The sequence below is a fragment of the Gigantopelta aegis genome, chromosome 9 (assembly GCF_016097555.1).
Source record: "Gigantopelta aegis isolate Gae_Host chromosome 9, Gae_host_genome, whole genome shotgun sequence".
Classification (NCBI taxonomy): Eukaryota; Metazoa; Mollusca; class Gastropoda; order Neomphalida; family Peltospiridae; genus Gigantopelta; species Gigantopelta aegis.
In genome coordinates this window covers 57,420,731-57,436,212 of record NC_054707.1, presented here as the reverse complement: position 1 = coordinate 57,436,212, position 15,482 = coordinate 57,420,731, and the positions used below count along the sequence as shown (strand labels likewise).

The following is a 15,482-nucleotide window of genomic DNA, read 5'->3' as shown; positions in this document are numbered from 1 at the left end:
TATCTGCGATTCACTTACTACCATTTAAATCCTGTATAAGCGATACTATTAGAGACACAGCTACGATTTTTTGTGACAATATGTAATCGGGGATTTCAAAATTGCAAAAAAAGACGTTTTAGCTCTCACGCGACGACATAGTTTTCAGAATTAAAAATTCTAAAGATATTTTGCATAAATTTAGTACATAGGTTTATCATGCAGAGTTAGAGATGGGGATAGACTAGTTTACTTAATCAAACTTAGCACAGGACAGAGCTCATTAGAATTGGTACAACTGTGACAAGCACTCATGAACCGCTGGAATAGGTGATGATATCTGGCGTTTGTGAAAAGTTACCATATCCTGCCCTACCGATGGCACCCGTCATGAGTAAAAGAATTTTTTTTTTTTTTTAACGACGCACTCAACACATTTTATTTACGGTTATATGGCATCAGACATATGGTTAAGGACCATACAGATTTTGAGAGGAAACCCGCTGTCGCCACTACATGGGCTACTCTTCCGATTAGCAGCAAGGGATCTTTTATCTGCGCTTCCCACAGGCAGGATAGCACAAACCATGGCCTTTGTTGAACCAGTTATGGATCACTGGTCGGTGCAAGTGGTTTACACCTACCCATTGAGCCTTGCGGAGCACTCACTCAGGGTTTGGAGTCAGTATCTGGATTAAAAATCCCATGCCTCGACTGGGATCCGAACCCAATACCTACCAGCCTGTAGACCGATGGCATAACCATGACGCCACCGAGGCCGGTTCCGTCATGAGTACTGCCACCACGTCACTTCATCTAAAACTGAATTTTTTTAAAACAAATGTAATTTCTGATCCATTTCACAAATAATATGACGATATTTTACTAAAAAAAACCCAAAAAATAAAACGACGCGGTTGACTGAAAAATACAAGTAAACCTATCTGGTGGGTAGCACCGACTTTGAAGATGGTACAATAATTGTACATGGCAAAATGTAAATCTATAAATTGTAAAGAAAATTAGCTGGATCACATCAATACTAAACATATTTTATTTTTACTTGCCTTCCCGTAATCCCAAGTCTATCGCCAGTTTTTTTTATTTCCTAACAATCTTCAGCATATTGAAACAAAAAATATACTAATATAGACTTAAAAGGTGTACAACAAAACAAACAAAGACACAGCTGTCAACAGTATAGATTTAATGGTTGCACAACAATTTTAGAACATGTTTCCATTGTTATTAAGTAAAAGTACTGTACAGCTTAAACTGCAATTACAACCTTGAAACACCTCTAAGAACCTACCTAAAAAAATAATGTCTTTGGGCTTCTCTATACTCTTTCATTATTTAACAGTTATTGGAGCACTTAGAAATCTTCTAATAAATGGATTCAACAAACAAACAATTCTGGAGAGGGTGGTTAAGCACATTTAGCCTGACCAAAATATACATCATGGATGGGAAAACAAAAACAAATGGGATGGTTCAACATCTTTACATATCACATGGAAAGGGTATCTGCTGTGCATTTTATGGTCCAAACAACTAACCCTACTGCACTATCAATAAAGAAACGAAGCAAAAACAAATATATCTATTAATAATTTTTGTCATTGTGACACTGTCTTCAAAAGATCTCAAATGACACTGGATTATTCTGAAGAAAATCAAATTTGTGTCAAGAATATAAAATAGCAAAATATGTACAATCACTCCACTTTGATCAAATGTTCAGTGTATATAATATAAATTATATTACGCTAACAACTTGCTTATGTATGAAATAACACTAGAAATATTAAATTAACCAAGAACAGGTCATTGTGTTTACTACTTATTTAAAAAATCCATTATATAATTTTATATAAATTTCCAGATTTTTTTCAGTTTCTTTGTACTCTAGAAATAAAAAAAACAAAAAAGAAATTGAAAAATTAACCACAATGGCAGCGAACAAAATGGTAATTAATAAATGTACATGTACTAGTTTACAGGTGACTTGGTAACATTTGGGTTGGTAAAAATAATGTGTGGAGAAATGGTACATATATGGCTGGCATATTTGCTTTTAATTTATAAAAATGTTGAACTATCCCTTTTCAGTTTTAAAATTAAAATACAGTTGTTAAACATAACCGTATATGTACTTTTTAACAGCAGAAACCAAACAGAAAATTAAAAATTAACAATAAGTTTCATTAAAAAGAGAAGCCAAAAGAAAAAAAGAAAGAAATATTTTCTAAAATAAGAGGAAGACTGTACAAACTTTCATATTTTGCTTCATCTACTATTATACATATATCAGTCACATTCGTTGGGCTATGCATTTTAAACTGCATTTCATGATGGAAAACAACTGAGATGATGTAGGCCAAATGAATGACTTTTTGTTTTAGTACTCTGAAGAAGGAATAAGAATATAATGCAAACAAGTTTAAAATAATGACATCTATTTCCCAAGAAAAGGTACAAACAATAAAAAATGATTTTCACAGCAATGTTACTACATCCACCAACCCACTTTTGTAATGAACTTTTGACAATTTTATAACAAAAACTTATAATCATGCTATTGGTATGTTTATTTTAAATAATGTTTATAAATTAAAAAAATATTAACAATATAATGTCAAAGTAATTCAGAGAAACAATTTGATTTTCTGTAATTGCTTCCGATAAAAGGTGGTCTAGACATTTTATTTTGAAAGATGGATGCTGATCTATGTATACTGAACATCATAAAATGACCCAAAAACTAGTTGCCAAAAAAATCCCAAGAGAACATAGCATTCAAAGCCACAAGAATAAATAAATCTGCATAAACATTGAACCAAATAATTATTATTTCTAGAATATAAAAATGTACGAGCACCAGTGGATTAGCTTGAATGTACTTGTATGTGGTAAATTTATTAAATATAAATAAAACGAAATAAAATTGCTGGTACTCTTTGTAATTAGTTGTTCTGTAATAGTCACACAAACAGAGCTGAAATTAAAATAAAGAATACTTTATAATTTGAGATAGATTTTCTATCTTTCTATATACATATACATATACATATACATATATATATATATATGACCCCAAACTCCTCATGTTAGCATCTTTAACAAGATATATACCCTACAGACAGAAATGCCTTACAATCCCAACTGGTGCCCCCCACCCCCCACCCCCCCAAAAAAACAAACAAAAAAAACATGTAAAAAGAAAACAAGTTATAAAATCTCCTTTTCACAATTCTGTGAAAATTAATCTTTTTGGCTTAGATGTGTAATACAAAACATTCTGTCCAACAAATTAACCATCATTAGGTATTGAAAAAACTTTCAAAAAATTATGAAAAATGACTGCCATTTATGTGTTTTGTTGGGAAAATATTAATGTTAATAGGGCATCATCAACATAAGATGCATATTTTCATTATAAAATGACATTTAAAGTTTTATCTCCTCTTACAATTATGATGAAGGCATTAGAAATGCAGCCGTTTGGAAGAAGACAAATGCAGCCCTTTGGAAGAAATGTTCACTAATATCTACATGTACTGAAGTTCTTACCCTTTGATGCTACCAGAATTAGAAACTTTATTAGTTTTACTTTAACTGCACAAAGTGTTAAAAATGGCTTTAAAAACTGTAAATTTTGTAATAGAACAGCTGTTAAAATGCATGAACATGACAACAAGTTGATCATGCCCCTTCAACGAGAAAAAGAACCTATGATTCAAGGTAATAAAACCCAACTCATTGTGGGTTGTGTACCCTGCACCTCTACAGTATATTTTTTTTAGCTAGCCAACATAAAATAGGAACGTCTCCAATCCAGTTCACCTAAGTACGTAACAAGCCAGTAGATCACAGCTCCTTTGTTAATAAATTATCACAAAATAACAAGAAGCCCAAAATTATTTTGTGTAAGGCATGCAACAACAACAACAAAAAAAAGTGTTTAAGAACCCCTCCCCCCCATATAACAAGAATGAGTTATTATAAACTTCCAGTGCAATACTTAATACAACACATAAATAGAACTTCCTAATAAGGATTTGAAAAGGCTCTAGCAACACAAGGAACTCGACATTTGTCCCTGTTAAGGTCTGTTGATAAATATGGGTAAATCATTTGTCAAATTCTAATATACAGCGGTCAACAAAATACATAAAAAATAACAGATGAACATGTTATTTAGCACTAAAGTTTCTTCAAGATAATAAATAAGGGACACAACAATGGAACTGCTTAATGGGAAACGACACCTATTAAAATGTATCGAATCATAGCTATGAAAACAGTTTCCTGATGATAAAGCAAAGAAACACTCAAATTAGAGTCAAATTAAGTGCAATTTTATATCATATAATAGAGATGATGTTTCGATTTTCTGTGTCACCGTTTTAAAAAGATTTTTTTTTTATCATTATAATGTTTTTGTTTAAATAGTTATCACATATGTACAAAACATCTTACACGAATCAACAAAGTAACTATCTCCACACAACATATGATGGGTATTATTATTTTTTTAATGCATGTCTATGCAAGACACATTTTTCTTTTTCCGATTCTCTCTCTTAGGTTATTTCCCCCATCACTGACATCTGATAATTAATCCCAGAGGACCACTTCTCATTTTTTTGTGCATGCTTCTATACAATTTCCGTTTTCGATCAATAAACATCGTTACACATAGTCATTAACAAGACCTCACCAATGTCCAAATGCATGACACAAATGTACACTATTCATAACATGACAACAATAAATACTGCGACCAATTATCGGCAAACCATGTGAAGAAATATCAACACCTCAACCTAAAACATTGCAATGTGGCACACAGACAGTTTATCTGTCTAAATCTTCTCTGCTGCTCGGCCGGATTGCCTTTGGTTCTTGGGATGCAAGTGGGAACCCATGTTTTTTCTTTCGTTTGTGCAATCTAATGCATTTATTTTATTTTATAAAACGGCCCATTAACAGGTACCTGAGCCGACTGCATGAGATAATGTATCTCAGAGCACACCCATGCAGTATTTTTATTTAACCTTAACATCTACTTAGCATTGTGTTTGCGGTAATCATTGCCTACACCAACACAGACAAACTGTCTCTGTACCCATCTTGCTGTACCAAAGTATTGGAACAAAACACGTTTTTAACAAGGTTTTTAGCAGCATTCGACAACCACATAACTAGAGTACCACCACTGGGGGTGCGCAGCTGCATTACTTGTGTTATATTTTCTACGAAAACAACAAGCCGACCACCATTTTGCTTTTTTACACATTAGCGACAGGATCGAGTACAGCCTTCCCAAAATAAGTATAATAAGTTGTCGCAATCTGTCTGTATACAATAATTTACAATATCCCAGAGTCCATCAGTCAACAACAACAAATAACAGGGATGCTAACAGTGTAACAAGCTTAAAACCTTGTTCTCCTTAACCACACTATTAAAAACCAATTATCACTACCGAACTGTTGATGAAAACAATCACGGAAAACTTTCCACGAATCTGTATAGGTTATATATTCTGACTGCTGGGGCTGGATCTTCGCGCCACAAGGGGACAAAGGAAATGTGCTTCATAATCATCTCCGATCATTGCCAATGATATGGTATAAAATAAAATAAAAATACACATATTAAAAAAAAAAAAAAAAAAAAATATAATAATGCATGTGATGAGCTAATAGAATGATAATGGAATATGATTGCAGGCAAGCTTTGCTGCCACCGAGGCACATCATGCAAATGATGCATGGTGCCTAGAATTTATCTCATCAAATCGGATTGGCAGGATTTTTTTTAATGGGACATACTCAGCTTCTTTAAACAGTTCTCAAAATGCACTCTGCAGTTAACATTTTATCTTTTTCTCTCTCTCTCTCTTTTTTTAAGAAAAACTGTATCACAAAATAGTGGGCCAAAAAAGATTAACTTGGCATAAATATTTCCCTTTCTTACCATCACTGTGGACATTCTATTTCTTTTTATTATTGTGGTGTTTTTTTCTTCAAATTTTCATTTTTAAATGCATTTTGTTTAAATCTGATCTGGACCCACTGTTCGCTAAAATATGCAGTCTTTGTAAACAGGCACAGGTCCACAAATACAGGACACACATACAGACATGTCGATGGACATCACCAAGCACATTCCCTAAGTCATAAGCAGGTCAGTTTTGGTCGCTGTTCACAGCAAGTAGATCTGGCCTTACTGCGATTCCTTCTTCTCGGGCCGGTCAACGAATTCCGAAAGTACATCACGAAACCTGGCCCAAGATCGCTCTGGAATGGTGATGGCAGTGCGGAAGTTATTTCGAACCTGCAAAATAGGCAAAGGGAACAGAAACTTAAAAAAATTAAAAACTAACATGAAGAATCAGTATTTAATGAATGAATGAAAGAATGTTTAATGATACCCCAGCACAAAAATATGCATTGACTATTAGGTGTCAGAAAAGGTAAGTATATGCAAAAATTATTTACATTAAGAATAAAATTTATATAATTATGTAAAACACAGTGTAAAGAGCCATGGGGAAAAGTACAATACAATACAAATAAACATGTCTAAGTTCAACATTCTGTGAAGCAACTGTATTAAAATGTTAATTTGTTGTATTAGAAAGTTGACTCACAACATAAAAGTCAGGTAACATTTCAACTAGTTTAAAAAAACAAAAAACACTGAAAGAAAGTACAAATTATATTAAAAGTTGAAATTAAAAGAATTATCCTGACTTTGGTGCCACTATAAAATGTTTACGACTAACAATCTTTTTGATGACTTAATCAAAATATTTTCTTTTCTTGAATATCAGCATCTGTATAAACAAGGTGTTTTTTATTGTCCTAATATTTATAGTAGGATGCCCAAATTTTATATTTCAATAATTTCAAATTAACCCAAAAATACATATCACAAAGTAAAACGAAAAATGACTTCTATAATCATTAGCACAAAACTGCAAACACACTGGTATTCTAAACAAGAAAAATGCTGAATCAGTCGGAAACATCTTACAATGGCTGCAAAGACAGTCCATTTAAGATAATGAAAAAAGGTACAAAGTACATGTACATGTATATATTGATTGATGGTAGAAGAAAAGAAGGGATTCAGTTTATTTTTAAATGTTTGTTCAGGCTGGAGCAGCACTTGTTTCTATGTAAGCAAGAATGGAAAAGCCCAGTAGTTCCTTCTGCAAGAAAACCAATCTTGTATCTGAACTGACTTTCACAAAAATGCATGTTTTAAAGTTTAGAGATAAATAATAATAATAATAATAAAGTTTCCTACATTCAAATGATCGAGCTATCATTTTTATAACTTTTCTGGAAGCCACAATATTTTTGGTACCTTGTCTTCCACACAACACATATTTAGTCAGTTGTTAGTAAACATTAAGAAAAGCAAAGGACAAATTTTCTTCTAACATTTTTAATTGCTTAACACAATCACTTAACCTTAAATCATAAATCTGGCCAATGAAATAAAAAAAAAAAAAAAAAAAAAAAAGAATAAAAAAAAAGAAGAGGAAACTCTCAACCACTTTATATCGACCATTTGCATATTTTGTGGATCATTCACATCTGATATAAAAATAATCTCATAAGCTTTAATAAACATCTCAAACTAACAAAAAACCCGAAAAGTTAAGTTTGTTTATTTTGTTTAACAACACGACTAAAGCACATTGATTTACCGTACACTAGTATTCAATCTATATTGTAAACTGACTGGAGTGTGTTCTGTATTGTGATTGGTTAATTACATTCTTTTTTCGGGATCAAATGAAAATAACACCCTGGAAAGCTAACGACGGGGTAGAAAGTGATGTCATTAGCAATTGGAACAGGCGAAGTTGACGATTCAAGGGTCTACAGTTAGATTGTAGTCAGGTATTTTTTTCAAAAAACGCCAAATATACAGTTAATTCTGTAGAAAAACGATTCAGTTTAAATCTAAAATTTTCATGTGGTTATCTCCTAAGTCCTAACCAGATCCAAATATCCATTTCTTGAAAGACAAAACATTTTAACTAAAAACTGAAGGTAACCACTGTTTACTTTTTATAACTAGTCTTTGCCTCCAAACCTTTAGCCATTTTTCTGATTTTCATCAATGTTGTTCAGTAATCAGGCTGTTAGGAGCATGTCAACACTGCCTCCACTTTTAAATTTTGAGAAAAATTACTTTCAAATGACTAAGAAATGGGCAACATTGTTTATCATTAAAAATGACAGAGAGAAGCATGCCCATTGATTAATTTAGCTCTTCATTTGTTCACATGAGCCATATAGACATGCACATGCATGAATCAGGGTTGGACATTTAAATACAAAATTTAAGTGATAACAGATTCATAAAAATACTTCTGTCTGTGCCTACAAATTGAAGAACAGAATTGTTTTAATGGTAGTAGGATAAATTCTTTTTAAAAGGATAACTGAAGTAATGTGAAGCATCCAGATACAAAGCTGTATACATTTTTTTTTTAAAACAAATATGATACAATTATGTTTGCATTTTACTCCTCTTATCTATTATTACTAACAAACAATGATGACTGTGAAGACAAATGACAATGAGAATGATTATGATTTTAATGAAGGATTATGATTATTATGATGATAAAAAACAAGGGGAGAGGGAAAAAAAACAACCAATAAACAAAACCAAAACCTCCCAAAAAACCAAACAAATGGGGAGTACAAAAAGCAGGAAAAGTGCGAAACTGAAAAAGAGAACAGCTCTGTCTGTATTACCATGACAGGTGCCCGCAATAAAAAAGAATCTCTATGTAAATACTCAGGTAAGGCTTCAGAGAGATGTTAAAAAAAGATGACAGCTACACCAACCAATCTAGTATTACACAAAACATCACCTAGAAGACAATCGTTTTACCTGAGGACTCGATCTATAATTCCGTGAATCATACCCAGAGACCACCTGAAAAAAGAGTTACAACTTGAGACCTTGGACATTTTATGCCAATCTGTCGCCAGCAACCAAAAAACACTGGTGGGTCTTTTACTGAAAACATGTAATTTTATGTCTTTCACAATTTTTCTGACCTCAAATTTTAAAATTCAAATAATGGAAAACAAAATTGGCAAGAGTTTTTAAACTACTCCATATTTAAAAAAATGAATTTTGTGGGTTTTTTTCTAAAAAGTCAAGAATTCAGAGACTTGGTTTTTGGACCATTCTAAAAAGGCAAAAAGGCTTACATTTTTGTAATTGTTTACTGACACTGCTAGACCACATTAATTATCCATCGGATATTGGATGTTCAAGGGATCTTTTATATGCACTTTCCCAAACAGGACAGTACATACCATGGCCTTTGATATACCTGGTTAGAGCAGGGAAAAAACCCTATGGGTCTTTTGAGGTAGTTGATTCCTACAATCCAATCAAACATGCAAGTGCTCAACCGATGAGCTAAATCCAACCCCTCTAAAATAATACATTTTCCATATCCCAGTTTTAAACAATTCTATTTTCTTTACTAAAACATCCCGACATCACTAGAGCACATTTACTTATTAATCATCGGCTATTGGATGTCAAACATTTGCCAATTTTGAGTCTTCAAGCAAACCCACTACATTTTTCCATTGATATAGCAAGGGATCCAAAGACAGGATAGCACATACCACAGCCTTTGATATACCACTTGTGGTGCACTGGCCGGAATGAGAAATAGCCCAATGGGGCCCAGAGATGGGGATCCATCTTGGACAGACCTCGCATCAGCCGAGTACTTTACCACAGCAGTCCACTACAGTCTTATTATACTAATAAAAAAAATGACTAGGTAGTTTTTGTTATATTAAATTTTGGGTCTTTTTAAAAATTAAAATCAGGTGCTATGTTTTGTGTGCAAGTCTGATAGAAAAAAGCCAACCCTGTTAACTTTATTATTTGAAAATATTTTCCCACAGATAGCACATACAACAGCTGTAGATATACAGCACACATACCACAGTCTTAGGTATGAATGATGAAGTTTGTTTTAACACCACCACTAGAGCACACTAATTTATTAATCATCAGCTATTGGATGTCAAACATTTGGCAATTTTGACATATAGTGTTAAAGAAGAAACCTGCTACATTTTTCTATTAGCAACAAGGGATCTTTTATATGCACCATCCCACAGACAGGATAGTATATACCACGGTCTTTGATATACCAGTCGTGCACTGGTAGGAACGAGAAATAGCCTAATGGGCCCACCGACGGGAATTGATCTCAAACCAACCGCACATCAAGCAAGTGCTTTACCACTGGGCTACATCTCGCCTGTAGGCAGGATAAATACCAACTGATGAATCCACAACAGGTTTACCCATGACTTAATGCACCTCACCCACTCAGTAATGTGCTGGTACATCCCAAATTAACCTGAATATGTAGCGACTCCAAACTGACCACAATGGTTTAAAATCTGAACAAAACAAATGTTTTGTTATTCACAATACAGATGTGTACAGAATTTATTTCACAATACAGATGTGTAAAAAAAAATTTTTTTAAATCTCAATAAATGCTAACATATTATTTTATTCTCCTCACTGTGTTTACCCCAGGCCCAAAGTTAAAATTTATTTTATTTAACGACACCTTTAGAGCATATTGATTTATATACTACTCAAAAGAATTTAAGGGTCAGACGATATTTTCGACATTATTTTCTGAATGTCAATTATATTAGCTAGACCATAATGTCATGCATTTTGACGAAAGTGGGTCTAAGCAACCCATAAATGAATTAAAATCCACTGTCATTGACACTGTCGACTAGTTCTAATGGCGAAAACATGCTTACATTTGCACGTAAATTAGGGCGAAAGCGAAAGGTCTGCTAAGTGCCCATAACTTGCTTTTTCACAAAGCGCTTCATTTGCACGCTTTGCACGTATATTCCATGTTCCCAATGCTGAATTTCCGTATAATTGGGAGCTTGCGTTCGTGTCCGGTGCACACTCCAAATTCGACAATGGTACGACTTCATCCGACTATCGAAGATCGAGGAAGGGCTATTGCTTGGCTTCAGGATGGCAATACGCAAAGAAATGTTGCTCTGAGACTTAGTGTCAGTCAGAGTGTCGTTGGCCGACTGTGGCAACGGTACCAAGCAACGAATTCTGTTCGAAATCGTCCACGTTCGGGAAGACCCCGAAGCACTACAAATAGAGAGGACTGCTACATCACCAATATGGCTCTACGTCAATGCACAACCACTGTACGCCGATTATGTGACAATCTGCGGACAGCGAATGGAACTCGAGTGTCTGATCAAACCATACGCAATCGTCTGAGAGCCAATAATCTACGCTGCCGTCGCCAGGCTGTTCGACCACCACTCCTACCACGTCACAGAACGGCCAGACGTCACTGGTGCCTGCTTCATCTGCGGTGGCAACGTGCTCAGTGGGGTTGAGTGATGTTCACTGATGAGTCCAGGTTTAGTCTCCAGTTTAACGACGGTCGGGTTCGTGTCTACAGACGTCCTGGGGAGCGCTTCGCTGACGTTAACGTTAGACAACGTCACCGGTTTGGTGGTGGCAGCGTCATGGTGTGGGGCGGCATCTCTATCCACCACAGGACCCCCCTCTATGTGGTGGATGGCAATCTGAATGGAATCCGCTATCGGAATGAGATTATCCGGCCGTTGGTTCTCCCAGGCCTTCAGCACTCTGAAACTTATTTGGTTATAAATTTTTGACCCTTAAATTCTTTTGAGTAGTATATATCATCAGCTGTTGGATGTCGAACATTTAATAATTCTGACATTTAGCCTTAAAGGAAACCTAATACATTTTTCCATTGGCAGCAAGGGAACTTTTATATGCACTTTCCCAGAAACAAGACAGCACATACCATGACCTCGGATTTACCAGTCGTGGGGCACTGGCCGGGATGAGCAAAGAATGGGTTCAATGAGTGTGTGATCCTATGACCCAAGCATCCGAGGCGTGTGCTCTACCGACTGAGCTTCACACTCCTTCCCCAGAAACAATGTCAGATTCTGGGTCATCCCTACAACATTCCCTAGTGAGTCTACACATCAGAACAGTTAGTTAACAACAGTGCTAAAAGACCACCCTTTAAAAAGATAATAATCAGAGAAGGAAGGAAGGAAATATTTTATTTAACAATGCTGGGGTGTTCTTTCACAAGCTACGGACATTTTTTTTAAAGTTTGCATTATTACTTGATATTATTTATTTAGGCTAGACCGTCAGCTAATGGACGGCAAATCAAATATTCAAATACATTTACATCGGGTCGCCGTAGTCTTATCGCAAATTCATTATGGTCGTTAAAAATTGGGGTAAAAGCCAATGTCTGATACTGCATTACGCTAACGTTGAATAGTCCTCTGTTATCTCTGTGTCCATTTAACAATACGTAACGCAAAATCTTGCAGTTTTAATACCCCTCTCGCTCGTGTAACGTTTTGTAACCATGTCATATTTTACTTTGGGGTCTTTAGTAATACATATATGTTAAAATAAAACGGCAATGACTGGTTGCATACTTTATTAATTAACATTACGTTGCACAATAACACCCTCCCCCCCCAATTACGTTTTGTCACACATCCCATAATTCCTACTCTCCTTAGTGCACGTTGAGTAGTTCTCGAATGACCCCATTATTCAATCGTAAATAATAAAGAAGTAACATACCGCTGGTCGGTAAATGTTAATTTTTCACCGGATCAATTTTATTAAGTCTCAATATCTATAATATGCAATCTAATAATCTCCCAGCAGAACTATTACATTGTAACAGTGTTCAAACTCGCACGTGCTGTTCGTCACATGGTGTGACATCGGGTACGGCCATTACTTCAAAGGGAATGAGTAGCACATTTAAATTATGGGGTTTTTTTTCACTTAATTTACTACTACTGTAGTAACGTGTTTTTTTTAGGGGGGTTTAATTACAAAAACGTACCAAACATGATTTTAATTTTTTTTTAAATAATAATAAAATATTTGAGAAAAAAAGTACGAAACATATGTACACACCTTTTTACAAAATAAGATCGTCTGCTTAAAATAGCACAGCAAATGGTAGTGCAGGATACACATTAAGTCAATACTTTTACTTTCTACGTCCGTAAATAGCGGATTGGACGTGTTGCGATAGATCCCAAATATGTGTTAACGCAAATGGATGGATTAAAACAAAAAGTTATATTCTTCTACCAAAAATATATTATATCAGACAATGTAGGCATTATTACTAAAAACTACGATACAACAGACTGTATCAAAACAGGATACACCTAATTTGCATATCCAGGTCAGAGTTGTTCGTCACATGTTCATAATCGATCGGAAAACCAAAACGAAACTTTTTCGATGTCATTTAAAAAAAAAAAATACAATTAGCTAAATTTGTAAACATTTTTATGAGTTCAAGTGTCCACGATAAGAGCAACTTTGGGAATCTTTATTGGGAAACTGTTGGGTTGAAGGGTCTAATTGGGGAAAAGTTTGATATTGGATTGGGAATTTACGTTAGGGGAATGGGGCCGTTCACCGGCCCCAAAATGTATAGTAGTTTATACCCTGGAATGGGTCCCTAAAGGGGGTCAGTGGGGCAAAGAAAACGTCCGAAGCGATCGGGTTGACATTACGGAAACCGAAAACGGCCGAAGTGATTCTCATTTAAAAAAAAAAAAAAAAAACCTGACTGAAATTTTTTTTTCCACAATTTCTCTGACGACGGAAATCCGTCTCACGACGGACAGTTAACCCGCTGTTGCCACTTCATGGGCTACTCTTTTCGATTGGCATCAAGGGATCTTTTATATATACCATCCCACAGACAGGATAGTACATACCACGGCCTTTGTTACACCTGTTGTGGAGCACTGGCTGGAACGAGAAATAACACAATGGGTCCACCACCGATGGGGATCGATCCCATAATAATCAGAGAATGAATGCACTAAGTGGGTTTGATCCTACAACCAAAGGTCCTCAGCCAAGTACTCTACCCATTGATCTAGTGCCCACCCTACTTCAGGAGGATTTGAAAAAATCCTTTGTAACCATTATGGGTTTAGTAATACTGTCATTTCTGCATATATAAACAGCTTAAATACACTTGCAAAATTTAAAGCTGTATATAGAAGTCACTTGCTCACAAACAATATTCCAAATTAAACACTGTGTATTGTTTTAAAGACAAGTTTCTTTTAACTCTCCACCTGACACACATCGGGATAAATTTAAAAGGAATTTCTTTTCATTCCACACCCACCCAAAACCCATAAACATTCCTAAACAGATATAATTTTGTAAAACACAGTTCTCAACAATGGTAATGTATGGGATAAGCCAGAAAATATGGTATACCTTAACTAATAATATCCTGCAGCTTTCCTATAAACCTCAACCCAAATTTTTTCTTTATAGAACATGGTACAACAGACCAAATTTTATCTTTACAGAGCATGGTATTACAGACCAAATTTTATCTTTTTTTAGCATGGTACTACAGACCAAATTTTATCTTTATAAAGCATAGTATTACAGACCAAAGTTTATCTTTATAGAGCATGGTATTACAGACTTGAGAAGCTGTGAAAGAAAATAATGCAGCAAAACAAATGACCAAAAGGAAGCATGACGAGGATATAATGATGACAAAATGAAATGGACAATGAAGATGACCTGTGATAAAGAACAAAAGGCCCACTGGACCTACATGTACGACGCTCACCTGATCAGTCTTAGAAAATCAGATGATGGTTGCTAATTCTGAAGGCACCGTATGGGGACGCGAGGAATAAGTCTTATAAATGTGTGTAGAATAATATACACACTTTTAATAAGTTATCTCAGATTTATAATACTACCTTTGGTGCATTTCAAAGTTGACAATGATGTTAGTTTATGAACAAAATTTCTACCAGAAAAACAAATTTGGGACTATATATGTATTTGTATCTGGAGACGGGGGTTCCATCAAGTAAGCATTCTTGTTCAACCATGATTCCATTTTCTTTTCAGTTTTATTAATAAATTTCTTCCAATAGGTCAGTTAAATTAAGGAAGACAACTTAACGCACCAAGCATTTCATTCTTATTGCATTTACAAGACTTAAAAATAATAAAAATTAAGCACTTGCATTATAAGACTCAAAAATAATAAAAATAACAGCACATATTCTAGCCTTTTCTATATTATTTGTAGAACACTGGTTGGAGCAAGGATAAACTTGAAAAAAGGCCCAGAACCAATGGGAGATGATCATCAGTTAATGGTACAGAAAACCCCAGGAAATGAAATCGAAAGGAAAGGAATTTTTAACATAACCCCAGCACGTTGTTTGCATCAGCGGTTATTGGGTATCTATTACCGAATTGCAATACTTATGGTTTGAAAATCATTGGTAAGCAGTAAACTGCTGACCTGAAATTATAAAGGAGAGCAAGTGCTCTGT

At 34.8% G+C, this 15,482-nt stretch overlaps 1 protein-coding gene across 7 annotated transcripts in view; it reads right to left on the bottom strand.

The window, feature by feature from the left end:
• Positions 1-1,169: 1,169 nt before the first annotated feature.
• The window catches only part of LOC121380990 (transcriptional activator protein Pur-beta-like), a 61,440-nt gene continuing 47,127 nt past the window's right edge, over positions 1,170-15,482 (bottom strand). For 4 of the 7 annotated variants that reach the window (XM_041510052.1, XM_041510051.1, XM_041510053.1 and 1 more), the window contains 2 exons: positions 8,911-8,955; positions 1,170-6,324 (listed from right to left, as the gene is read on the bottom strand). In XM_041510052.1, coding sequence (XP_041365986.1) covers positions 6,214-6,324; positions 8,911-8,955 — 156 coding nt within the window. In that variant the 3' untranslated portion in view covers positions 1,170-6,213. The remainder of the gene's footprint in view (positions 6,325-8,910; positions 8,956-15,482) is intronic. The other 3 variants (XM_041510055.1, XM_041510056.1, XM_041510057.1) reach the window with 1 other exon arrangement.